The sequence below is a fragment of the Sabethes cyaneus genome, chromosome 3 (genome assembly GCF_943734655.1).
Source record: "Sabethes cyaneus chromosome 3, idSabCyanKW18_F2, whole genome shotgun sequence".
NCBI classification, from domain to species: Eukaryota; Metazoa; Arthropoda; class Insecta; order Diptera; family Culicidae; genus Sabethes; species Sabethes cyaneus.
In genome coordinates, this window is record NC_071355.1 from 185,594,594 (window position 1) to 185,620,558 (window position 25,965).

Consider the following 25,965-nt stretch of genomic DNA (forward strand, 5'->3'; position numbering starts at 1 on the left):
GGCCCCTACACTGAACAACAAACGAGCTCAGAGAGAACTGAGAATATGTAAAATGTTTGCTCTCTCCTCTTTTCGGCTATATTTTTTGTTTTGGGGCCATATTCTCACAGTCACGTCACGAAACCTAGTTACCCTGATCGATGACGCAGACCAGATTAGTAAGTAGAACAAGTGCTCCGAGGTTTAGCTCTCGGCATTACAAAAGCAATGTAATGCCGTGTCACCTTGTACAAAACAAATATTTCGAAGATGATTTTGGATTGGAAAATGTTCTGTTCTCAGCATATTTTGAGTAACTTTAATACTTGGCGTTAAAATATTTTTTAATTAGTTAAGACATTGCACGACCACCCAATTGACCAAAACCACGACGCAATGACCGGGAACCCATGACAGATTTACTGAGTTTACCTGGATTACTTGCCATGAGAAGCAAATGTAATCCCAGATAATTTGTGAGGAACATTTAAAGGAACTTTAAGGGAGAGGACATGAGCGACCTTTTTTTAAAAATACCGCTAGCTAGTCTTTTTAACTTTTTAAACGGACTGCCAGTGAACCGACTAGCTAAAGTTCAATTGAAACTAAGGCTAAATGCATCTAGCAAGTGTTCTGGGATAACAATGCAGATGCGAAAAGTTATTAATCAATCGTCTGCGGTTTAAAGCTAGATTTTAGTTTGAATAAATTCTAATAGCATATCGGTACAACTGATCAAATGGACGAAATAATTGCACACTTCAACAGAACGGTTTCTTTTACTTTCAGGACATCAAATTTGCCTAGATTCAAACAAAGCAAAAACTTTTTTACCTTTTGGGACGAGAGAATATTAACACATTTTTTCAGAAATCGACCTGATCTGACTGGTTTTTGTGATGATTGCATTTTTAGATTTTCATTTTATCGCCATAACTTCCCTTAACGAGTAATTCTGCGCCAAAAAAAATTAATTTCTTTTAAAAAGCATCCTCCACAAACACCCTACGTTTTAGATTTAACATTCAATGTTACATACTAATTCAACGAAGCTTTCTTTTGCCAGCACTGCTATTTTCCATGGTTATCATTGCACCACTACATACAATTTTTCAGCGGGAAAACTGAGCGGAGATTTATTTATTTTCCACGTATCACTATGCACTCCACGGCTGGGCCATGTGGTGCTTCTTGTTGTCGCTCGACCGCTCCGTTGGATTGTAGTGGTGTAGTAACCTGTAAACAGCGTCGAATGTTCACCGGGGACGGGGATGTACGCCTTGTGCATTCGGCTGACCAGTTGGTTCAAAGCTGTCGTCGTTAACACTTGGTGGTTGGTTGTGCGTTAAGCTAAAGTAGGATTGCATAGCTCTTATGCGAGTTTTCTCTCAAGTGATTCTCCTTGCATTATTGCACGAAAGAGCAAGAAACGTATAAAAATACTAGTGGGTATTGCTAGAAAACTTAAAACGTCGCGCGGTGGATCATATCGCGACTAGCAATCGATTGCGTGTGGATTTCGCGCATCACACAAGGTTCAGCGCATACTGCGTTCATAGTTGTAAATGAAAAATAGGTTGAATTTTAACGAAAATAGATTGTGCCAAAAAGTTATCATTTTCGCGAACTCTAAGCCCGGACGCAATCTCGAAAGCACACGAGAATTCTGTGATAGTAGGTTAGCAACAAAGAATTCCATTCTCCTTTGTTATCATCCGGTAATCGTTCACTGATAATAAAAAGTCAAGATTCGAATACTGTTCAGAGAAACGTTCTCCATCAGGATCTACAATGCATCATTCAATGCTGATGAAGGTAAGTCCAGTTATCTATCAATCTTGAGAATTCTATGACATGCAATTGGTTATTTTTCAATGAAATCTTAAAGAAAAAAATCTCAAGGATAAGCATCGGCTTCACTCATTACGTATTAATCGTCGTTGGTGCTTTTGACGTCAACCGAAATATGTTTGGCTTCCGATAAATCATTTAGGAAAGTTAGTTAAATAGTAAATCAAAATAATGAGCAAGTACATTTTATAACGATACGAAAATCTTGAGTTTTTTAGATTTAATGTTTTATTAAATTGATTTTATACAACTTATTTTTAATTTTAACTTATTTTTAGTTGAAAATATACGTATTTTTCTTATTAAATGTTGGATGTTTCAAATATATGGCATTTTATGATTTTTATTTTATAGTAATAAAATCAAAATACTACTATATTATTGTAAACAACCAAACATCCTTCACCATACAGCGCAGGTGTTGCTGTTGCGTCGCAAAATATTGATGTGCCATTCCGCAAACTTATTGTTTCAAAGCAACTGATTATGACGATAAAATCCAGCCAGTCAGCTAAGCAGGTTTTCAAGCAATGCATAATGTAGGTTCTGCCTTGTTACCTATACGTGCGCAATAATGTAGTAACGGCTGCGCCTCGGGGAAAGAGCGAATCGATGGCAGCAATAAGTCTCTACCTGGATGACAAGTCCATTAGTTTTGGTTGTAATCAAGAAAACTTTGGGAATCCCATTCAACTTGCTTTATTGCACCATTCAGAAACTTGTACCAAGATTGGGAAGGTACGCATAAAAATGTAATCTATACCTATAAAAATGGATTTCTGTCTGTCGGCATGTTCCTTAGAAGAATTTTTTCTATGGTGAATTGAGACCTCTCTCCTATTTAGGAGGGGAATTATGACCCCTTCCCCCATTAAGAGGGGGGCTCTCATATAAATGAAATACAATTTTTTCATTACTCCAGAACTAATCAAGCAAATGGAACCAAATTTGGCATGAGGGGGTTTTGGAAGCAGGAATTTTTTTATGATGGTTTCAGACCCCTCAACCCTGTGGTAGGGGGATAAGGACTCTCATACAAATAAAACAGAAATTTTTGCTTAACTCAAAAACTAATCGAACTCGAGAAATTTTACTGTACCATAAAACATAAGCCAATAACAAGAGCACCAAAAACTACCAATAGTAATACTAGATGATTCAGGGCGAGACGGCTAAGCAATAGGGAGAGTTGTTTTCTACATTACTGTGGGAAAAATTTGTATATTAAATCACCCATGAGCTCCTCAGAAACTTGCAAAACTCAAGATTGTGACAAAGGTCATCCGAGATTCACGATTTATGTACAACACAGTTTAATTTGTGGCAATACGAAGTTTGTCGGGTCAGCTAGTAATAAGATAAATATTAAATTACTTTGTAATTTTATCGGAAGCTACCTTGGTTATGACTTACAAGGTTAGCTCATTAGTGAGTAAACTTTAATCTTGCCGACGTCAACAGATTCGTAAGCTTAAACAATATAATAGGCTGCAACTGATATACGTAATCGTAATTTTCCTGTTGACCCTTAAAATGTTTGGAAACGCTTGCACACCACTTCAACGAAAACGTATTTTATTTTACGAGTAGTTTGTTAATTGTGAAAGATAAAGGTTGTAAGTCGATTACAGTTTTTATATTTTGATGTGTTGTCATAAGTATAATGATTGCGACTTTTAGTATATTTTCTTACAATGCCAAAAATTTCTGAAATTCCCTGACTTTTCCAGGTTGAAACAAATTACCCTGACCTTACCAGGCTTTCCCTGATTTTCTAAGTAATCGACAACGTCACTTAAATGTTTTCAGTTTTGTTTTGTTGGATTGATTTAGCATTTAGGTTTTGTATTTAATTATATTTCAAAAGCAGCTGACCGGGTAAACTTCGTGCTACCACCAATTTAATTAAATGGCGTAAATTGAATTTTTCGGATGTACTCAAAGTATAGGTTAAGTTTTGTAGTTTTTTGAGAAGTTTATCCTTTGAGGGAATGGTTAATTGATTATCGAATTTTCACATAACGCCTGTTTCTGTGCTAAATCATTAGTTAGAAATGGCAATCTTCTGGTTATAAATAATCGTAAATTGTATAATTTGTATACCTAATTGAGTAGCCAAGCTAGGAGGTGCGGGGTCGTGTGATTTTCAGTTCCTAACTTTACAACTGCAGTTTTAGGCAACCAGTGAACCACACGACTTTATATTTAAGTGCTATATGATTTAAACTAATATATTTGGCAGACTAATCTATTTTCACAGAGCGAAATAAGGCTATATCCTAGGCCAATTGCAGCCGGGCTTCTGGCTCATCCCTGAGGGTTCGCAATATCACTTAACCATTATTAGCAAAGATATTCCCAACGACTGTAAATAAATCATTTTCTATGTATATCGGAAGCGTTTGGTACGGGAGGTCCACGCTTTCTGCCTTCACCTTGATTTCAAGGAGTTTAATGGAATTAGGTATTAGTTCAGGTTTCATTTGATTCCTTGGAATTCTCTCTGCGGTACATGCTGCGCAGTTGGCCTGGCGTTGACAAGAAAAATAATTGATTCAGGCAATCGTCATTTCCCAGGATGCTTTCAAAAATTGGCTGTGTTAGTGTGAGATTAGATTAGAGCTTAGAGATCAGCATTTTTTATTTTGCGCTTTAGGGTACCCCCTAGTGAGGTAGGGTGGTTCTAAAAATAATCGAGATTATATTTTTAAAATTAGTAGGGGAGAGACGTCTACAGTGAGACACTTTTTTTCCAAAAATTTTAATTTTTTTTTGATGATAGCTACCAGCGCGCTCTTTAACCTTTACGTCCCCGACATCAAAAATGAAGGTACTTTCAGTTACACTTTTGGCTCTATCTCATCTGATTTTCAATCGATTTTTATGCAACTAGTCTTAAAAGAACCACATTGGATTGGCCTTTAATGAAAAAATATGCTGGTAAATTCTGGTTTCATTTTCCCGGAGATATTCCAGATCGCGGTGGGATTTTTTTTGACGTCATAAGTAGCAGATGAAATAAAACTGGAAATCTACTTAACTGACTGCGCAAAAGTTATCCATTTTATTTGTAGTCACTAATAATGACTTTTACGCTACCCTGTAGAGCGCTGACTTATGCCCCACACTTCAGAACATCCGTTGTCGGTTCTACCGGAACTCAAAAGTGGCCATTTGGAATGCTCTCCGGAAATATGGCAAATGGGGTATCAAATGACAGGACTTTTCAACACGAGCTCTTTAGTGGACATTCGGATGGATTCTGAACCGATCTAGACATTTTCACATTACAAAATTGTTTGGTTTGAAAAAGAAAGGGTTTCAAACGTTTGTTTCTACGGCATTACGCGAATTTCCGGACCGGTAGCAGATGTAAAACTGGCAGGGATGACAATAGGGAAAAGTTTGGGGGCGGCCATTGGCAAGGAGGAGGTTCAAAAAAGACTTAGTTTTCCTTTTCAGTGATTTGATACTCCATTTGCCATATTTTCGAAGAGAATTCCAAATGACCACTTTTGACTTCCGGTAGAACCAATTCCGGATGTTTCGGAATGCCAAGTTCGGCTCAAAATACAGCCAAATGTCCACTAAAGAGCTCTCCTTGAAAAATCCTATCATTTGATACCCCATTTGCCATATTTTCAAAGAGAACTCCAAATGACCATTTTTGAGTTCCGGTAGAACCGACGCGGGATGTTCCGGAATGCCCAGATCGGCTCGAAATACATCGAAATGTCCACTAAAGAGCTCGCGTAGAAAAATTCTGTCTATTGACACCCCATTTGCCATATCTTCGAAGAGAATTCCAATTAGCCACTTTTGGTTTCTGGCAGAACGGATGCCGGATGTACCGGAATGTCCAGATCGGCTCAAAATACATTCAAATGTCCACTAAAGAGCTCTCCTTGAAAAATCCTGTCATTTGATACCCCATTTGCCATATTCCCGGAGAGAATTCTAAATGGCCACTTTTGAGTTCCGGCAGAACCGATACCGGATGTACCGGAATGTCCAGATCGGCTCAAAATACATCGAAATGTCCTCTATAGAGCTCGTGTTGAAAAATCCTGTCATTTGGCACCTCATTTGCCATATTTTCAAAGAGAATTCCAAATGACTATTTTTGCGTTCCGGTAGAACCGATGCCGGATGTTCCGGAATACTCAGATCGGCTCAAAATACATCCAAATGTCCCCTAAAGAGCTCGTGTTGAAAAGTCCTGTCATTTGATACCCCATTTGCCATATTTCCGGAGAGAATTCCAAATGGCCACTTTTGAGTTCCGGTAGAACTGATGCCGGATGTGCCGGAATGTCCAGATCGGCTCAAAATACATACAAATGTCCTCTAAAGAGCTCGTGTTGAAAAATCCTGTCATTTGATACCCCATTTGCCATATTTCTGAAGAGAATTCCAAATGGCCACTTTTGAGTTCCGGTAGAACCTACAACGGATGTTCTGAAGTGTGGGGCATAAGTCAGCGCTCTACAGGGTAGCGTAAAAGTCATTATTAGTGACTACAAATAAAATGGATAACTTTTGCGCAGTCAGTTAAGTAGATTTCCAGTTTTATTTCATCTGCTACTTATGACGTCAAAAAAAATCCCACCGCGATCTGGAATATCTCCGGGAAAATGAAACCAAAATTTACCAGCATATTTTTTCATTAAAGGCCAATCCAATGTGGTTCTTTTAAGACTAGTTGCATAAAAATCGATTGAAAATCAGATGAGATAGAGCCAAAAGTGTAACTGAAAGTACCTTCATTTTTGATGTCGGGGACGTAAAGGTTAATCTATTTGAAAGGTGTGTCCTTCTAGTTACTTGAAAAAACGTTTCAGTTGTTTTGGTTATAAGCTAAATTAGTTACAATCACAAACGTGGAGATGTATTTTTGTCTCACTGTTAACCAATAGGTGGGAAGAGTGAGACAACGAGTATTGCATACTGAGACAGTAATTTGAAATCGATTTAAACCATATTTTTGGATAATAAAGAACATGTTTATTATGTCGTATTGTTTATTGTATCTATAAAGCATACATTATTATGGGTATGATTGAAAATTCCGATTATTTTCACATATACATTTATGCTCACATAAAGGACAAATCCTGGACATCTGACTTTTAACTTACACTTCAGAATTCATTTCCAGTCAATTCTTATGGATTGATTTGCAATTGAACACAAAAAAAAAATTTCTAAAAAATTTGCATGGAAAAAGCTATGTCTCAGTGTCACCCACGACTCTGTGTCTCACCGTTGCCGATAGGAATGTTTTATGAAAAATAGTGAACTAGCGGAGTTAGCAAACAATTCGATTGTCATTTTTTTTTCAAATATTTACTCTTATTAGTATGTGATACCATGCAGTAATTTTAATTTAAATCTTATATGTATTTTGTTGTTGAAAATCACTTGAAAATGATTGCAACACAATTTACTTTGACCCCCCTAAAACTAGCTTTTGTTGAAAAATATGCTAAAAAATCAACAAATTTTTCTCAAACTACATTATGCAATGTAGGTTCACAAACCTGACTTTGCATGAAAATATCATGGATCTTGAATGTTTTATGACGTAGCTATTCCCGTTGACTCACTGTTCCTGTTGTCTCACTGTTGACTACTCTCCCCTACATATCTCCAAAACACAAAAAAAAATGTTTCTGAAATTTTGATATGTTATTGAAAAAAACTTAAACTTTCAGAAAAAAATAAAAAAACTGGAATCTTTTCAATTATAAGATAAGTGCGGTTGAGATTGCGTTGATTTTTTGGTTGGTCAATTGGGGTTTAACCCTCAATCGGTTTCTATTTGTCTTTGTTCATTTACCCATTATTAGTACAAAAGTTTGCATGTTGTTTTCATGCAATTTGTTGGTTTATTAAACAAATAATTTTTCAAGAAGATAATTTTTTGACGAAATCTACAGAACTCAAGACTGGCCATTCTGTCCGATTTCGACGGACAGGGCCAGTACGCCCTCTACGGATGACGGTGGTAACTTTTAGGTTGTATATGTGCCATCACTCTAACTGACATCATTCTAAGACATCGTACATAAACATCACACGCATAGAGTAGGGCGGGGCATAAGTGCGATGTTTGAAGTTGTCATCAATTTTCGCGTGATATAAAGAAGAACAACAACAAAATATATTTTATAGTGATGCAGCTACTCAATGTCTTTACATTCAACTATAAATCATCTGGAATAGTAGTGTTATTGAAAATAAATTCTTCATTCTTCTGAAAAAGTGCCGATTCGCACTTTTACCCCACTAGCGGGGTAAAAGTTCGATTACCTCGGGGCAAAAGTGCGAAGCTCGAATCCATGAAATTAGCACAGCAGTAGCTAACAAAACCATAATATCGTCAATCTGCGGTATGTTTCGGTAAGGAATATTCTCAATTTACACCTTTTCTATTTTCCGCTGGTGTATTGCAGCCTCCGACAGATCGAAACTTTCCCAAACGTTTGTTTTCCTTCGACCAACATCTGTAGAGCACAGTTTTCTGCAGATCTTCCATTTCTAGTATCTGTAATATAGTGCCAAAAGCTGTATATAAGCTATACATTTTTGCCCCGTCCGTGAATCGCACCTTTACTCGGCTAGGCGCTTGACGGGGTTTGATTAAATTATGGAAAAGCGAAACTGTTATTTTCTTGATTCAAATAGAATTTCGTTTCGAAACAAAAATATTTTTAGGTTGTTATAAAAATTTCGTTTGAAACAAACGAATTTTTTCGCTTCGTGATAGAACTAGAACTCCTTTCCCCGAACAACCCCGTTGAGAATTGCGGCTATAACGCTGACGGACGAACAGCGTCGCCCGCAGTACCTTGCAAGTCGCAAGGACTTGCATAGTGTCGTCGTCCCGTCAGTAAAATGAGTTAGATTCTCGATCCATGAATCGACCTTTTACCCCGTCAATAAATCGAACTTTTGCCCCGCTAGGCGCTTGACGGGGTTTGATTAAATTATGGAAAAGCAACATATATTTTGTAAATTCTTCTCACCGCAATTTCAAGAGAGATATCTGAGTGATGTAAAACGCTGCTACAATTTGTGAATAAGTAATATCCTCCTGTTGATATCGTATTTGCCGTACAACGAAATATTACATCAAAACCGTTCTAAAATAACTTTTACCCATAACTCAGCAACTATGATTCGTAAACAACAAATGTTTATGATGGATTTAAGCTGTCAAAGTACTCACCCATCCATGCCAATGTAGTCAATTTACTCGGAATCCGCACTGATAAATCATTGAATCGCACTTTTACCCGCATCGTACTTTTACCCCTCCTTACTCTACATTCTTTCAGATGATTGCGATCACTAATACTTACAAGCAGTAGTAACTCCCTTGGGATAAGAGATGGCATTAGCAGTATCATCCTTTGCTGTGTATATGCGAACCTTCTACTATGCCCAGTCTTGAATTCTGGAATCTTCGATTAAATGCAATATTCACCACTCCTAAATTTACGGGTTGGGTGTTTGTCCAGGCTAATAGCCGCCAGAATGTGTCCGTGTCGATGGAACCGTTAGGTAGGCGAAGCAAAATATATAACGTGGCCCGAATGAGATTGCTTCGAGCGCGAGTTCAAAAGGATCCGTTCGAGTCAAGTTGAGAAAAGGAAAGGCTTCGATCTGAAAGATCGAGTTAACGAGCAGTCCTGAAGAGTTTTCGGCCAGGTATACCTACTTCCACAAGTACATAGATTCCTTATTTTATCTGAGGACGAAATTTGCAATCACTTCATTCCCAACCGTCAAGTTAAGTGGAAGTGATTGTGCGCGGTTCCGAATCAGCTACATAACAGGTAGCAGGCATAGTGCTAGGGAAGTTTGTTCGATGCTAAAGTTCTTTTTAAATTTCTCAGCAGATAGTTAGCCAACGTGCGAAGTGTAGTGTGCGAAACCCGATTCGGGTAAAGGCTAGAAGAAAGATAGGTAAGACATGTGCAATGGCAATGACCCGTGCTTAGGTCTACCGACCTTTTTCTTTGGAGGCAGACGGCTCAAACCCATGCTTTTTATGAAAATTCAGGATATTTTCTAAAAAAGTTACCCGCAGGTAATTTTTTGTAGGTCATATAATTGTCGCGTCATATTAAAAAAGAGAAAAAAATTGAGCCCTTTCCAAAAGTTAGTCTGGACTAAAACTGAGTATGCAAGGTACTTATTTACACACACAAAGTTTCATAAAATTCTGAGAGGGTACTGCCAGCGCCATAGACGAGTTGGTGGGAAATCCGTCATTTGTAGAACGAATGATTATCTACAATTTTGTTGAATAAGATATTGCTCTATTTTTAGTAGTTAGCACAAACGGCGTGACATCCTGATCTAAGCTAACATAATGCCTTCGCGGACGGTAATATCAGTTATGTGTATGTAAGTGTTTGTAACGATTGCATGTGACCAAGTTGGCGATTATGGGCCTCCACTCGTAACATTCATTTGCAATCTGCAATTTCATCACAACAGCGATGACCCCAATGAGCAAGAATTTTCAAGCTTATCTTTGCTTGCAGCCATCGTAAAAGAATTACTGCACCCCACATGTACATACTCGCAAAGATGTAAACGCAAATTGTGGTCCGCGAATGATGCATAATTATTTAATGGTGCTTATTGCGAGAGAAGAGTGACGGCACAAGGTAAATTTTAAATCGTTGTCACCTAAGTCAAGTCAAATCGAATTACGTTAGAGTTTTAAGACGAGATTTTCACGACATGCAACTCGATTCTCATTACACCGAAGTAAACGCAAATGATCGCCTAGCAAAATTTGGCTTCGTAGGTCACTCGCCTCGCAGAATAAGCCCCATTCTGCCTAGACTAAACCATTTATCTTATGGTCTTGGGCAGCCGGTCGACAGGAAACACCCACTGGTATCGTATCGCTGAATTCAGAACTTCTACACTGAGAAAACGTTTCGTATAGTTTCTATGTGTCCCACACATAGATTTTTGCAATGTGCCTAGTCAATGAACTTTATATGCCACACAGTTATAATTTATGGGTACGCAAAACTTTTGCACATACTATTCATATGCGTATATGTGTATAATTGCACATACTATTCATATCCGTATAATTTCTATGTGTATTTCTAGGCGGATTGTGTTTATATGCGGCACATGATAATCATCTAGAATTTCATATGGAAATTTACCATTAGTTATGTGCAGAATATTTTGAGTGTAGATCTTGCATTTTAAGAAATGTGTAATACAAAACAAAAAAGAAGTTTCATTTGTTATTTTAACTGGAATTTTTTCTCTAACATTTAGTCAACACGGGTTGTCAACAACTTTGTTGAAGGACACATTTTGATCAGATTACAGAAATACAGCGTATATAGAGTTTTCTTAACATTAGAGTGGATGTAAGCAGACTTGTCTCTTTTCGGTAGATTCAGCTGGGAATCGGTTTTTTTCGCGATAAATATTGCAACAGAACGCTAATTGGGTGACAAACATCGTAAGTTCCGCTCAGTAACTTGTTGAGGAACTGTTGAACTGGATTCAACAACAAAAGAATATGTTTGTTCCATTGGCGGAACTAGCGCTCATTTCTAGGGGGAGCTATAGCCCCCGGAATTTTTTTCAACCGTTTTATTTCGTCGGCATATTAAAATTTAATGCACATTAATGCCTGGAATCTTATAACAGTCATGCAAATAAACTTTACTCTGAAGTTTTTCGTACCTATAGTTATCTAACTATTGGTTTTTCCAAAATTAAAAAACTTAGTCAACTTTTCTAGGGGGGGCTAAATCTTTTCTAGGGAGGGCTTAGCCTCCCTAGCCCCCCCCTAGTTCCGCCAATGGTTTGTTCCCATCATTAAGTGGATTCAATTGTGTTATATACCTATTTGCAAACCACGGTCTTTTTAAACAAATACTTACACAGAACAAAATGGCAAACTTTCTAATGTTGATTTTGTTTTTCGATTAACTATTTTGATAGCTTCTGATGGAACACATTTTTGAGGTAACTATAGCCCACTCTTTTTCTTATCCTTTTGAAACTGCAATGATACCTAATGCTACTATTTCGCTTGCTTTCATTTGTATATCTGCCTCAATTAGATTTATATTCAGGAATTTTTGACGAAATTTTTGTTTGTTTTTGTTCGAACAAATATAGCATTTTAGTTCATGTAAGAACCAGCATGTCCAGATTCAAATATTACAAGTTCAAAAAGGCAGCAAACTATAACCGTATTCTTGATGTCACGCCTTCGAAAATCTGCGAGTTGACACAAAGTGGTCTCGACCTTCACTTGTGACGTGTATTTATAATCTGCAATTTCGTAACGATAATAATGTCATAGTCAGCAAGAATATTAAGCTTATCTGGCTTATTCTGGTAAATATTGTAAAATGATAACAAGGAATTATATGTACAGCGTCGCAAATGTGTGAATACAAATTGTGATTCCCGAATGATTCATTTTAATTGTAGCTGGTAGCTGCATAAGAGCGTCCTTTGCATTTTTAAGTGCAGCGTTGCATAAGTAGAAACGAGAGATTGCATAATCAGTTGAATAACAAGCAATGTGTCATTCATGGGTATTTCCGTTCGTTGGTTTTTCCCCTCATACAGTTTAGCGTATTGTTTCAAATAATTTTTGAGTTTCATAAAAAACTATTGGAAAATTATCCCGATTGGCGTCGAATAAAATCGCCGACTTTTTTTGCAATTCCCGTTACGTACCCCAACGAACATTCTATTTGAATACTAGATTATTCACCCGTTATATAGCCAATATTTAATGAACAAGCGCTTAATAGGCAAAATTTTTTGTTGGCGTACACTCGAGTACTTTTTTTACACGAGTTGTTTTTTCGAATATTGAGAACGGGGCTATTTAGGGACCATTCATTTATTTCTCAATACGTTTGGGAGAGGCCCGACATTCGTCACGTATTTTGTAAATGGTCCCTAAATTGTACCGTTCTTGAGTAATCGAAAAAAACAAACCGTGTAAAAAAAGACTCCAGTGTATGTTGCTGCTGGTTAGCCCCAGTCACCATTCCTGTTTAGGTTTGACTTCTCAAAAGTTTGTTTTGCTATATTTCATCACTATATGAGGAAGTTCAAGTCATCAGGATACGAATTATTGTGTATATTGTATTTTTTGCATTTTTCATAATTATCGTACAGATTTTGTCCGATTTACAATAAAAATTCAACGACAGTAGGGTGCTGGATGGGTTCGTCTACGGCGGGTTTTCATCTACTTTCCAGACATATCGACGAGAAACCAGCATTATAACCAATTTTGATGCGAATTACAGTCAAACCAACCTGTTATTGATATTTATGGATTGTCTCTTCGCTATCGAGGAATAGATTATGTTAGAAAATTACTATTTTACAATATTCGTTAAAAAAATAGAAGTCCTCTTGGCTTTTCTACCAATTTTGAGTATAACGAAGAGTAACTACTTGAAATTTTGAGCTGTCATTCAAACTATTTCCACTCTTTTTATAGTAGTTGGGTAGCTCTTGGACACGGCTCAAAGAATACGAAAGAAATCTTACTTATGACGAAGCGAATTTGCGTATGACGAACTCCCGCAGGAGCATGAAATATTGTTCCACTGAAACATTTTTTCAGGCTAAATGGGTATACATATACAGGCAAGATGTGTTAGATTTATCTGGTGTAAAAAACTTGAGTACTTGTGGATTAATTCTTATAAAAACTCGCAATAAAGTCTGGATCGTGTTACGTATGACGAAGCGGGTCCGTAACCCTATTTATTGTTATTTCTAAGTTATTGGCGAAAAACTAATGAGCGGTCATGCCCCGTCGTAAAAATTCATTCATAGAAAAATCTAGGTCCAGTTTGATGTAATCATTTCAGTGGTTTTAAAGTTACAGTGTAGCAAACAATTTTAATGTCGATAGCGTCATTGACTTACCAGCACATGCACCAGCACATAACGGCCACCCACAATATCATTACGCCCAAACAAAATTTTCCATCAAGTGCATACTCTGGAAGACGAGAAAATCTCTTTTTTACAGTAAACTGTCACAGCAGCAAATAAACCTGTTGGTCTCGCCTATCTCAAACGCCAAACAATCGACCACAAAATCTAATTAGTGCGATATTTATTTTGTGAATTTTTGCAACAGGTACATGTGACTTAGCCGTAACATTCTTTTCGCCCTTCCTTTCTGGTATGTTACTAACGTTATTGCTTCGTAATGCATAGAAATGATTAAGAATTTTTATCTGCTTTTTTCTAATAGTTACACGTTCAGCATGCTGGAATAAAAATTGAGTATTTGCATATGATGTAACCCATCAAGACTTTCTATTTTTATTCATTCTGTTAATGATATTTCTAATTATTTGACAACTTCGTTACACAAACTAAAAATAGAACTGCGTCAAACTGAATATCTTTAAAACTTATGTTTTATGTTCATCAAAATATGTAACTGAATGGGTGCACAGAAAATTGAGGATGAAAACAAGCCTGGTGGACGCATGCGTGTTTGTTTTGTCGATTGTCAACTGCGGCAGATTGTAAACAACAGCAGAAAGACTCGTATTCCAATATGCTTATTTGGTAAAGGATTGAAGAAACCTTTGAATTGTTTATGGCCAAGCTTATCTGCGCTCTATTCAAACCGGAACCATCTGATAATAAAATGACTGTTTTTTTCCTTTGTTGCATTATTGCGTGTTTAATTTTGTGTCAACAATTGAACAGGTTTCTTGTTGGATTTAATATATTCATTATAATTTAAATCTTTGCATGCATGCAAAAATATACAATGTTTATTCTTTTGATTATCAAAAAATTAAACAGCTTTTTAAATTTTTGATGCCTAATACAATACTCTTCTTAGCAACACACAACCATAGCAAAAACAACAGTTGCGTATTGATTTTTATTCCTTGTGTGGACATTCATTTCACGAATACGTCGCATAGAACACACAGCACACACCGTGCGCTAATAGTATTTATATCGTACTCCTTTCGTAACTTTTCTAACACAAATAGATCCCTAATCCTTACCAAGGACCTGCTAGAAATTTTAATCGAGTGATATATATTAGAGTACTAACAAAATACGAGTACGTTTCTCATTGCATTGCAACAATCATTAACAAGTTACTAATAATTTGCAAATTTTTATCCAAAATCTTCCCCAAGGCGTCCAGGTCGCCAACCGAAATGCGTGATATTGCTGCCCGAATCTGCCGCGACTACCTGACCGGGGCATGGAAAACCATTCCGGCCGAGGAACTGCAGATGAAGCGAATCAGTGGCGGCCTTTCCAATTTTCTCTATTACGTCAGCCTTCCGGAGCAGCACAAGGGTGGATCCGCTCGAGCCTCCTTTTCGGGCAGCAGTTGCAAACGTCATAGGAAAAATAGCTACTCGAGCATGTTGGAACCGAAAGAGGTGAGTTATGTTTTAATTTTGGATAATGCCAAAAAAATTCTAGCACTCTACTGCAGTGCGGTGTGCATGGTGAGAAAACGGTGAAAATGTTAACGCGAAAAACAAAAAAAAAAGTATATCATTTTTGTGCCAAGTGAATTGCACGGCCCCAGATATTAGCTATAGCTAACTATAGTCCGTGAGTGTGTAATTCGGGCGTTGCATATTGCACAATGCTTCGGTTGCTTCAGCGTAAATAGTCAACAGAAAAATTGTAAATGCTTAAATGCCTCATATGCCTTGGGACAAAAAAGTGTTTTTTTTGTTGTCATACAGACCGAGATGATACGTATGGGCAGTTTTCGAAATTTTCGCACAGCTTTAGGACGAAGGGTACCGGAATTTCATGAAATTTTGTACTTGTGCATAGTAAATATACTTACGAGCCTTGGTGTGCTACATTCCGTTATCGAAACTTGACCTTCTGTTTTTACACGACAGACTTCGCAGCCAGCTGTTAGAGTGCAGGACAATTGCAGGGCCAGTTGCTACGATCCTTACGAACGAAAACAATATTTAAGAAATTTGTGTCTTTTATTTTTCTAGAGAACTTTAAAAGGAAGTTTCCAATTCTTTGGACATTGCTTATTTTGAACATTCTTTACTATTAAACCAAGCATCGTAGAACAACATTGGATGAAAAGATTCTACCAATTAACGACAGCACATGATCGGTCATAAACCCGAACGATTCCATGGAATTCTCTAAGGCACACATTAAAAAAGTGCATGAAATGTGCATTCCTTTCCGTGTTTTATCCGCACTGCTGTTTGTTACGCCTGACGAAACAGATTTCTTTTTTATAATAGGGTATGTTGCTGCTTCGTCGTAATTGCCTATTCCCGTCCTATCCAACACAAACTATTAAAAATATCAACGATTTTAATGATACACAATGCAAAACTAGTTATTCCCTAATATTTTAGTTTGTTGACTATCATACGCGATCAATTAAAGTGAGCTGAGATTTATTTAAATGCCATTTTTCATTAAAGAATTCCTAACAGCCAAATTTCCTACGTTTTTTCATGCGACGAAGAAGAAAATGTCGACTAATCGTTTCAATTTCCGTCATTCATACATGAAAATAACTCACCCGGCATTGTCATTATTCTACAACCAGGAAAACTTGCCTGACCTGCAGAAATTTTGCAGAATAATATTTGTCATGCCTTCCTACACAAATACATGCGCGTTAGCTTCGTAAGCATTGTTGTGATTTTTAGTTCGGACGATGAAAAATTTTGATGGACGGATTTTAAAACGGTACGACGAATTTAAGAAATAAAGTCAGTTGCGTAATATCAAAAAATATGCTTTAATAATCGCTTTTCAGTGATTCAAAAGTTCACGGAAGGTAAGTGTATTTTAGTCAAATCAGCACAAGAACTTTTGGAGTATACCTACATTAAATCCATCCAACAAATGATGGAAATTAGAATGGCTTTACTTACTACGACGGGAATTAGAAATAAACCCTAAATCAAAAGCATTCAAAATAGGTATCTAACAGACCTCGTGGAACGAAGAATTAAATTAAAATTTTGTAAGATTTATTAGTCGATAATCGAATAAAAATATTGGATATCTGTGAGAATTGTTAGGGTGTCAGTTTTACCCACAGTTCCTCTACCTGAATCGTTTTTTGGGTAGCAGAGCTTCAGAGAAACTTGCTACTATAATCCCTGCGATACTATGGTCCCTGCAAGTTCAATCCAGCTCTAGCTCTAGTAAATCGTACATTCTTACTTGTAATTAAAGAAAAGAAAAAACTTTTCCCGATTAAATTCCACTATTAATATTTATTCGTGACAGATATGTATTTCGCCTACGACTTGCAAACTTTATCAGTGTCTGTTTTCGAACTTGTGGACACTGCAAGTCATGGAAGTGGAATTTAATCGGAAAAAGTTTTTTCTTTTCTTTAATTTCAGGTTTTGTATTCCAGTAAGGTGCTCCAAAAACTTCAGTCGTACATTCTTAGCTAATTTCACGTACATCCGTGAGTTCAGCACCAGAATCCGTGACCAATATCTGCAGACCAAAAACCGTGAGTTGAAGAACACCGTAACATAATCGTTGCACAGTTTATCTTTTCAACAAGGGCATTACTGAGAAGTCGTGACCTCAGTCTGGGACATCAAGTCTAACGCCGTAAGATAATCTTACCGTTAGTTGTTCCATGCATTATATATCTATTCAACCCCTCTAAGATCATTTTATCTCCGCAAAATTTTAGTGAATGGCCGTAACTTTTTTATCTTTTAATATTTTTTCACCAAATTTGGAAATTCTTTCGAAAATTGTTTCTATTTTCATAATTCTTACAGATCGTGACTACATGTCACATAATCCCGGAATTATTCCGTTGTTCCTTGCGGCCGCGGCATGCTTTCTTTGGAAATTTTGTCATATGTTTGAAATTTGTATGAAACCTGTTGATTTTTTTAAACAGATCATCGACTGTTGTTATTTCAGTTACTTAGCTGCAGTAAGGAGCCGTGGTATGCGCCATCCCGATCCAGGGGGATACCAAGAATCTGAAACCGGCTCCCATAAGGAGATATTTTAACATCGGCAATATTGGTCATATTGCATATCACAAAAACGTCAGCACTCGACAAATTAGCGATTGGCGATTATCTCATGCCTCTCAGAGGCCAGGCCATATAGCCGATTTCAGATTTTGGATAAGTTCCATCAAAACTTAGTTTAGTTAAAAAAAAAGAAACTTAATAACTTATTCCGTTACCAAAAGCGTGATAGAAACGTACCTGTATCAAAGAAGCCATACTGTGTTTTGTGGATGATTGCTGTTTCCGTAGTGTGGAAGTACAATGCGGTGTACCTCAAGGCTCAGCACTCGGTCCTTTACTATTCTACTGCCATATCAATGACCTATTGACAGTATCGAAGTACTGTTCGGTTCGAATTACGCCGATGCCGATGATGTGCAATTCTACGTCGACTAACTTGGTTCTTGCGCGCCAGGATTAGTCAGGATAATTAATGCAGATTTATAATTTGTTGCCGATTCGCGTTGACGGCATTAAACGATCTCTTGCACACTCATAGAAATGCCCGTATGTACGTGTGGGTGAAAATCTGCCAAAATGTTTCGATCTCTTGCGCTCTTTAAGAAATTCGTATTCCGCTTCACCCCTACAGTAAACTTTTTGAGGTGGCAGCAGCTTACGTTCGTCAACGCGAATTGGTAACAACGGAGTGAGCGCAGCTAAGAGCAAAGCACTGGTTGTCACAAACGGACGTCGCTGGAAGCATCGTTTGCATATCAAAATCACGATCTTATAGGATATTCTTCTAAGAAGGCCCAATCCTCTAAAAAGAATGTAAAAAGATGTTTCAGTATTCGTGTTAGAAGTTGATCTTATTTCCGAATGTCGCCTCGACTCTAAATTCTTGTCCAAACTCATTCCTATTTATTCTAAATTTTGCCGCCCAGTTAGCTTCAAGATACGATGCTTGTCGTATGTTCGAATCTCGGCTGGGCAGTGCTTCAAAAAGGGAGTCCGTAGTATCGTTGCGCTAGCCCCATAAGTGTCTTGTACTCCAACAGCCGGCTGCGAAGCCTGTGGATAAAGAAGGGTCAAGTCTTGAAAAGACGTCTAAGCCCAAGGGGTTTGGGTGTTTAGTTTCCTTATCACAACATGCCGGGGATTTTTTTTTGCGTTATAATGTACCCGCCCATATTACGTAATACGGCCGTAGCTATGGTACGATATAGGTGATACTTGAATTAAAATGAATCACATGTCTCTTGTAAGTATTATAACCGCTAATCTCTAAAAGATGTACGAATGCAACGACGTGCAGTGATTTGATGCTTGTGAAGCAACAAATTAAAGTGAACTGAAATGATACGACAATTACTCTGTCCAATGATAGTAACGCATTGGTAGGTCCATAGGTTATTGCTGATATTGTCACTATCGTTGTAATTCTTTTAATCGATTTATTACTTGTTTTTATTCGTGAAAAAAATATTTGTGATTTTTCGCTATCGCCTTTGGTGATTATTTTGATAGGGATAAATTATATTTTTATGAATATTTATTATTATTATTAGCCTTATTGAATTAGGGTGATTTATGTATTGTGGACAGGCGTAACGCGCAAGCTATTTTGGACATTTACAGCAAACTCAAATCGAAATGACCAAAATAGCGTACGCGTAACGCCTGTCCAAAATACATAAATCACCCTTTGTAAAAAAAATTTGAAATTTTGAAAACTCCAATGCCTATATTTTTTCGAAACGATAAATTTCTAGGACTAATTACTTGAGAATACAAATTTTACTGCATTGTCAGATAGTAAAAGCCTAGGTGCTACAGACCGTTCTTGGAACTTAACCTTCTGTTCGAATGTTTCGAAGATTTCGCACTCAGCTGTTAGAGTACAGGGACAATTGCGGGCCTATTGACTACGATGCAGGTATTTAATATACTATTGATTCTTACAGTCTCACTCAGTCCGAACATGCGACGACTGGCTTGTTAGACCAGCATTGTACCTCGAGATTAACTGGAAGGTGGTTGTATATTCATTTCAAAAATCATTTTGTTTACATTGTCATAAAAAAGTTGCTTTGCGATGCCTAGTTTATAAGATATGAATTTTTGAATTAGGTAAACATGTTCAGGACATGTTGAGCAAAGCAAAAATTTTCAGCCATAACTCAAGAACAACAAAAAACGGTTTCTAAACGGAACGAAAACTTTTTTCAGATAACAATATTCCTAGATTTCTGAGAAAATCTTCCCTTTGGAGTTTTCTGAGATAATGTAAGACCCCAAATTGGGTATGATTTTCATGTTTAGCATTATAATATCCCAAAAAACTAAATTTGTAAACGGGTGTTCTTTAATTGCACGGCACCTTGTAAGAAACTCGTGCTTATTCACTCAAGTGTATAAAAAGAAAATATGTTGGCGCAACGTATACAACGGAAAAGAAAATATTTACTCATTCACCTTGGATTAAGTGTCATGGACCGATTGAACATCTTTCTAAACCAGTTGGCACTGATACGAATGATTCATTATCAACTATCACCGATAATCAAATCACAATAGTAAACTATGATTTATTTTCAGGTTCTCCTGCGCATTTACGGACAAACGCATGGTGAACACGCTCTAGAAACAATGCTCACTGAATCGGTTGTTTTTACGCTCCTAAGTGAACGCAAATTGGGTCCAAAGCTGCATGGTATTTTTCCAGGCGGTAGAATAGAGCAATACATACCGGTAGGTAGTAGTTTTGTAAATTTCAACTTATGTTGTGCTTTGAATTATTAAAAATTTACTCTTTACCAACCAACACAACCAGGCGCGTTCGTTATTGACCTCTGAACTGAGTGATACGAAAATTTCGCTCAAAATAGCAGAGAAAATGGCCGCCGTTCATAACTTGGACATACCGGTTTCAAAAGAACCAACCTGGCTGTGGAATACTATGAACCGATGGCTGAAGTCTGCCGAAACTACGCTGAGGGATTTTAAGAAGGATCAAATGAACGGAAATAAACAAATTTCCGGCGCTGAAATCATCACCCAGCTTGACCTGCGCGCCGAAGTGGAATGGCTTAAATCCGTAGTGGATGCCGAGGATTATCCGGTGGTGTTTTCTCACAACGATCTACAGGAAGGTAATATCCTGCTCAGAGAGGATTACACTCCTTCAGCAACATCGATGGATAGTTTTTGGTAAGACTTTTAGTTGCTCCGATAATACCCGCTATTGGTTGCACCCGCCTGTATCATTAGATTATAACAAGCTACTCAAAATTTTCAGCACCATGGATCAATTTGACGAATCCGCGCAGTTAGACTCGCATTTTAGCTCAATACTAATTTCCAATTCCACTAGCAGCCAAACCGATTCGAATAGTAATAACGGCAGTAGTGCATCCTTGGGCAATGGAAGTTCGGAGAACGTTTCGGGTCAAAACTCTAGGTGAGTCCAGCAATGTGAAATTTAACATTTTAAAGATTTGTAATTTGTTATTCTCTCTATCCTATACATTCTTACAGGAAACGATCCCTGGATGATAACTTTGAAAACGAGCTCGACAGCACGAGGGATTCCGTACTGAGCGGAACTTCACAGGCGCTTTCGGAACAGCCCTGCGATGGTGAACCGCAACTGATGATCATAGATTTTGAATACTGTGCCTACAATTACCGCGGATTTGATTTGGCAAACCATTTCCTCGAGTGGACATTCGACTACACTAAGCCTGAAGCACCATATTTCTACCACAAGCCAGAGCAATATCCTACCAAGGAACAAAAGGTGTGTGTGTAACATGGATCTGATGGTAGAAGAACAGTTTTTTTGAGAACTTGTTCTTTTACTACAATAGACATCAAAACATCATGAATCATAGAATTGTCGTTGATCTACATCATAATGCCTTTTACAGTGCAGATTTCTTAGTCACACAAACCATAAATGCGCCTTCTCCCTTGCGTCATCAATGTTTGATGTCACCTGATAGCCTTTGCACGGGTTGAGTACATTACGGAACTCAGTCCAGTATACACCTCGGTGTATGTAGCAAAGAAGGGGCCGCCAAAAGGAAAAACAATTAGGTTGTCGCTTGGTTAGGTCTTTGCTTTTTGTTTCGACCATTCACATCATTTGCGAGAGCTCAAGTAATTATTCTCTTTTCTTTTTTTAGACCTGCTGTGTGAAGCATTGTATTGTTTGCAAGAAAAACAAAATTCACATTTCCTTTGCTATACATACTAGACACTGAATGCGACTAATTGTTTTTATCAAATTGTTAATCATTTTATTAAGGATAAGTTCACTGCAGAATATTTAGCCCAGTCGTACCCGGGAGGACCCCCGCCAACAATTCAGGACTTAGCAGACATCGACCAGGAGGTGAAATGCTTTACAATGGCTTCACACCTGTTTTGGAGCCTTTGGGCCGTAGTAAACGTGTATCAGGAGATAGAATTTGGATACTGGGTAAGTATGGTTCTCGATACGATATGAAACGTAGAACTACGACAGATGGGGTTTTGCTATAAAATGTTGAATACGAAAAAACATTTCACGATTTTGACGCAAGACAACCAGTCACAAAAACAAAGAGCATGATAATAAAACATCTCGTTTTTCTCTAATCAAAGACGTGACATGACAGTTGGCAATCCTTCAATAGTGCACCGTAGATGCGTAAAAGGTCTTTCAATTGCTTGGGGTAGAAATATTGAAAATCGATTGAGAAATCTACGGGATATTTACGTTCAAAAACTAACCGCATTTCGTGACTCGCATTTTTAGATTATCTACCTGTTATCCTGTAGAATGTAGTCCTAAGTCAATTTTTTTGATGTTTTATTCAAACTCATATACTTTCCACAGGAATACGCCATTTGTCGGCTGAATCAATACGTTCAGAGTAAGAAATTGTACTCGGAGCTGACAAATAATACAGGAAATTTGCCACATGGAAATCCGTAAAACCCTCTTGAGCTTAGAAATCCACACCGTTGGACACTACGAATTTAAAAACATCCCACGGCGTACTTAAAGACTACACCCGTTTGCACTTATTGAACGAAAAAAGAAATCGGCTTATTTGACAGCACAAAACCGAGCACGTCAACCGATGTAGTGAACAAGAGTATTCCTTATATTGACACCTAAGAAGCTATTGAAGCACCAAGTGGAGACATTTTCCTAGACGAACCATGACTATGTGTACCAGTATTACCGACTAACTATGGATTAATATTGGCTAGCATAACGTACTTCCCGTGGTAATTTAGCAAATGTGCTCCCTTATTATTCATATTTAGCTGCATTTCCAGTGTAGAGCACTGATTGCAAGTCCACCAACCATCAAGCTGCAACGACTATTTATACAATATTACTTTTAAATTTAAATAAAATTAGTGGGATACTCTCCCGCAAGTTTTTTTGCGTTTTAAATTTATGTAATAAATACCAGAAACAAAAAAACCGTTTAAGTGTGAATGTTTTCGTTCGTTTCTTGGTGGTTGATGAAAATCCGAAGCTAAAATTGCAGGGCTGTAATTTTTATTAAAGTTTAAATGTTATCGTATTGCGGTAAAACAAAGACTAGAAAAAACATACGGTGTAGGTTTGACTGATCGTAGTTAGATTTTAATCAAATTTAGCTGTGAGATTGCGAACGGAAGCATACCGATTGATACAAAATTAATGTCTTATGTAAAAGCAAGCGTTGCAGTAGAAATGCGATAAGTATATTAAATCTCGATATAAATGTAAGAAAAAAATCTGACCCAACACATATCGGCAATTTGACCTTAAAGTTTATTCATGGTAAATTAAGCTAATGAGACAAGAGATTAACGGAATGATATGTGATGAAATCAACGGAGAAAGCCAAAATTTATGATAGGTCGAGAATAAAAATTGCAATTGTTATACTAATATTTGATACTAAAAGTCGACAAAATCTAGATTCATGTATTTTTTTGTTTTGTAACAAAATTTTAGTTAGATAAGTTTTTCAAGACTAGACTAATCTCAAGATTTTAGTCTTGACCTTGGAATGAGGTCATACATATATTAATATTTTTTTGAAACGATGGTTCTACAATTGATGAAGGGACGGTAGGGGAAAGAAATGAAAATTTTTTTTTTTTTTTTTTTTTTTTTAAAAAAAAAAAAAAAAAAAAAAAAAAAAAAATTTTCATTTCTTTCCCCTACCGTCCCTTCATCAATTGTAGAACCATCGTTTCATTTTTTCAAGACTATTTTTTCTTTCAAAGAAATGTATTTTAACATTATATGCGTACTTTAATATAAAATTTCCGCTGTAGGAAATATCGGAGATGAGATTTTCTTTTGTGAAAATTTGTTTACTATCATATAAATTCCGGGAGAAGGTAACATCATTATAAGAAAACTTTATCGAGAATTGCTCCATATGCTGTTCTTAACTTTAGTACACAAAAAGTGAAACATCAAGCGGCTTAATGCTTATATATTCAAATAACTACGAAACTCCATTTCTAAATGATACTATGCATACGATCAGACTTTTATAAGCTCTAAATGCGACTATTTTATCTAATTGTTTAATAAAATGCAACAAAACGCAACGGATTTTTGATTCTCCAGAAAAATGCACAGCCTTGATGTTGTTATTTGTTGTACCATACCAGTCTTTGACCGAGTTTGAATAGAGAAAGCTTATCAAGTTGGGCTTGAAAAAGCAATACTTCATACTGTTCCTGGAGAAGACAATACAACCTTCTTCTGAAGGTACCGTGCCAGCACCATAGTTAAGATAGTGGCTAATTCTGGATATTTGCAAATTTTTCTTAAATATCGACCAAATTCTATCTTGTTAAACAATTTAATAATTACATGTGATGACTTCATATCACTAATGTGATTTAAATAGCTGGAGTTTTGTCGATATTTAAGAAAAATCAGCAACTGTCTTGAATATGGTGCTGGCACGGTACGCCTTTTGATAAATTTCCTGGCTCATTGATTCATAAACTACAAAAGGGTCACTTTTCAGTCTGTAGCTGCTTTTCCCGTTCTATTTTGTTTTACAGTCTTCCAGAGCCCACTGCCGATCAACCAAGGTATAAAATTCTTCAATTTTTCACAAACAACCACCTTCAGCTTCACCTTCTTTTCGGATTTTGCTTTTCGGTCCAATCTAACACAACTTGTGCTTTGAAATTTCCCAAATCAGCGCTCGTCTTTGCTTTCTAGGCATTCGATTACCTAACTCCTTGCATTTTCGCCGCTTCTACTTCGATGACAACTTTGAAATACATTTGAAAAGACCACGTTAGCAAAAATTAACATTAGGGATGCGCTTTTTCAGATCGTAAAAGTATGGGAAGTGGCAGTTGAAGATTCAATCGAAAAATCGTGGAATTCTTTGTATAATCTAGACAAGATCGACAAAAATGCTCTTCCATTAGCAGTATAGAGGGGGAGGATGAGAGCTAAATCGGAAAAATTGATTGAAAAATTGAACGAATTGATGAGAAAAGCGCGGAGTACGAATTACTGCAACACGATGGAATCGCAGAAAGCATTCTTAATCCGTTCATTACTGATGAAACAAGGTACGATGGAAGAAATTTAATAACAATAACCAAAATGTCCGGGAATAATTTTCAAAGAAATGAAATCATAGGTGCTTCTGATAAAGATGTGTTGTATGAAATAGAAATTCTAATTAGATATGCAGAAGAAAATGGTGGACTGGTATATTGGAATATTGGACAAGTTAGCCAAATCTGATTTTTTTTGGTTAATTTGTTTGCTATGTTTGATTATTTGTTCCGCATTGCGTGCAATAAAAACGCTAACATAGAAATTATAGCCCGAATCAAAACAAACGAAAGTAAAAACCCAAATTGTCATAACTAAATAAATAAAAATGAAAACATCCAGCACAAAATGAAATTTTAACTTGCAATACAAAAAAATGTGATAAAATCATAATTCGATATTAGACAACTTTGATATAAGACAACGCACAGTGCGTTGAACGTATGGGACTGCGGGACAAAAATCAAAACTGCTAATTTTAGACATTTTATCAAGCAATTTTTTAACATTTTGTAATGAAAA

At 36.9% G+C, this 25,965-nt stretch overlaps 1 protein-coding gene across 3 annotated transcripts; it reads left to right on the forward strand.

Annotated features, from left to right (window-relative positions):
- The first annotated feature begins 228 nt into the window (after nucleotides 1-228).
- On the forward strand, nucleotides 229-23,974 carry LOC128744665 (choline/ethanolamine kinase). Of its 3 annotated transcripts, none has more exons than XM_053841831.1 (8): nucleotides 229-1,794; nucleotides 15,042-15,293; nucleotides 20,451-20,603; nucleotides 20,686-21,062; nucleotides 21,226-21,312; nucleotides 21,390-21,651; nucleotides 22,162-22,335; nucleotides 22,735-23,974. In XM_053841831.1, exons 1-8 carry the CDS (start codon nucleotides 1,771-1,773, stop codon nucleotides 22,831-22,833), a joined length of 1,428 nt encoding a protein of 475 aa, XP_053697806.1. In that variant the 5' UTR covers nucleotides 229-1,770; the 3' UTR covers nucleotides 22,834-23,974. The 3 variants fall into 3 exon arrangements, with proteins under 3 accessions (XP_053697806.1, XP_053697805.1, XP_053697807.1); XM_053841830.1 differs by having other exon boundaries at nucleotides 230-1,794; nucleotides 21,151-21,312; XM_053841832.1 differs by having other exon boundaries at nucleotides 230-1,794; nucleotides 21,229-21,312.
- Nucleotides 23,975-25,965: the final 1,991 nt, after the last annotated feature.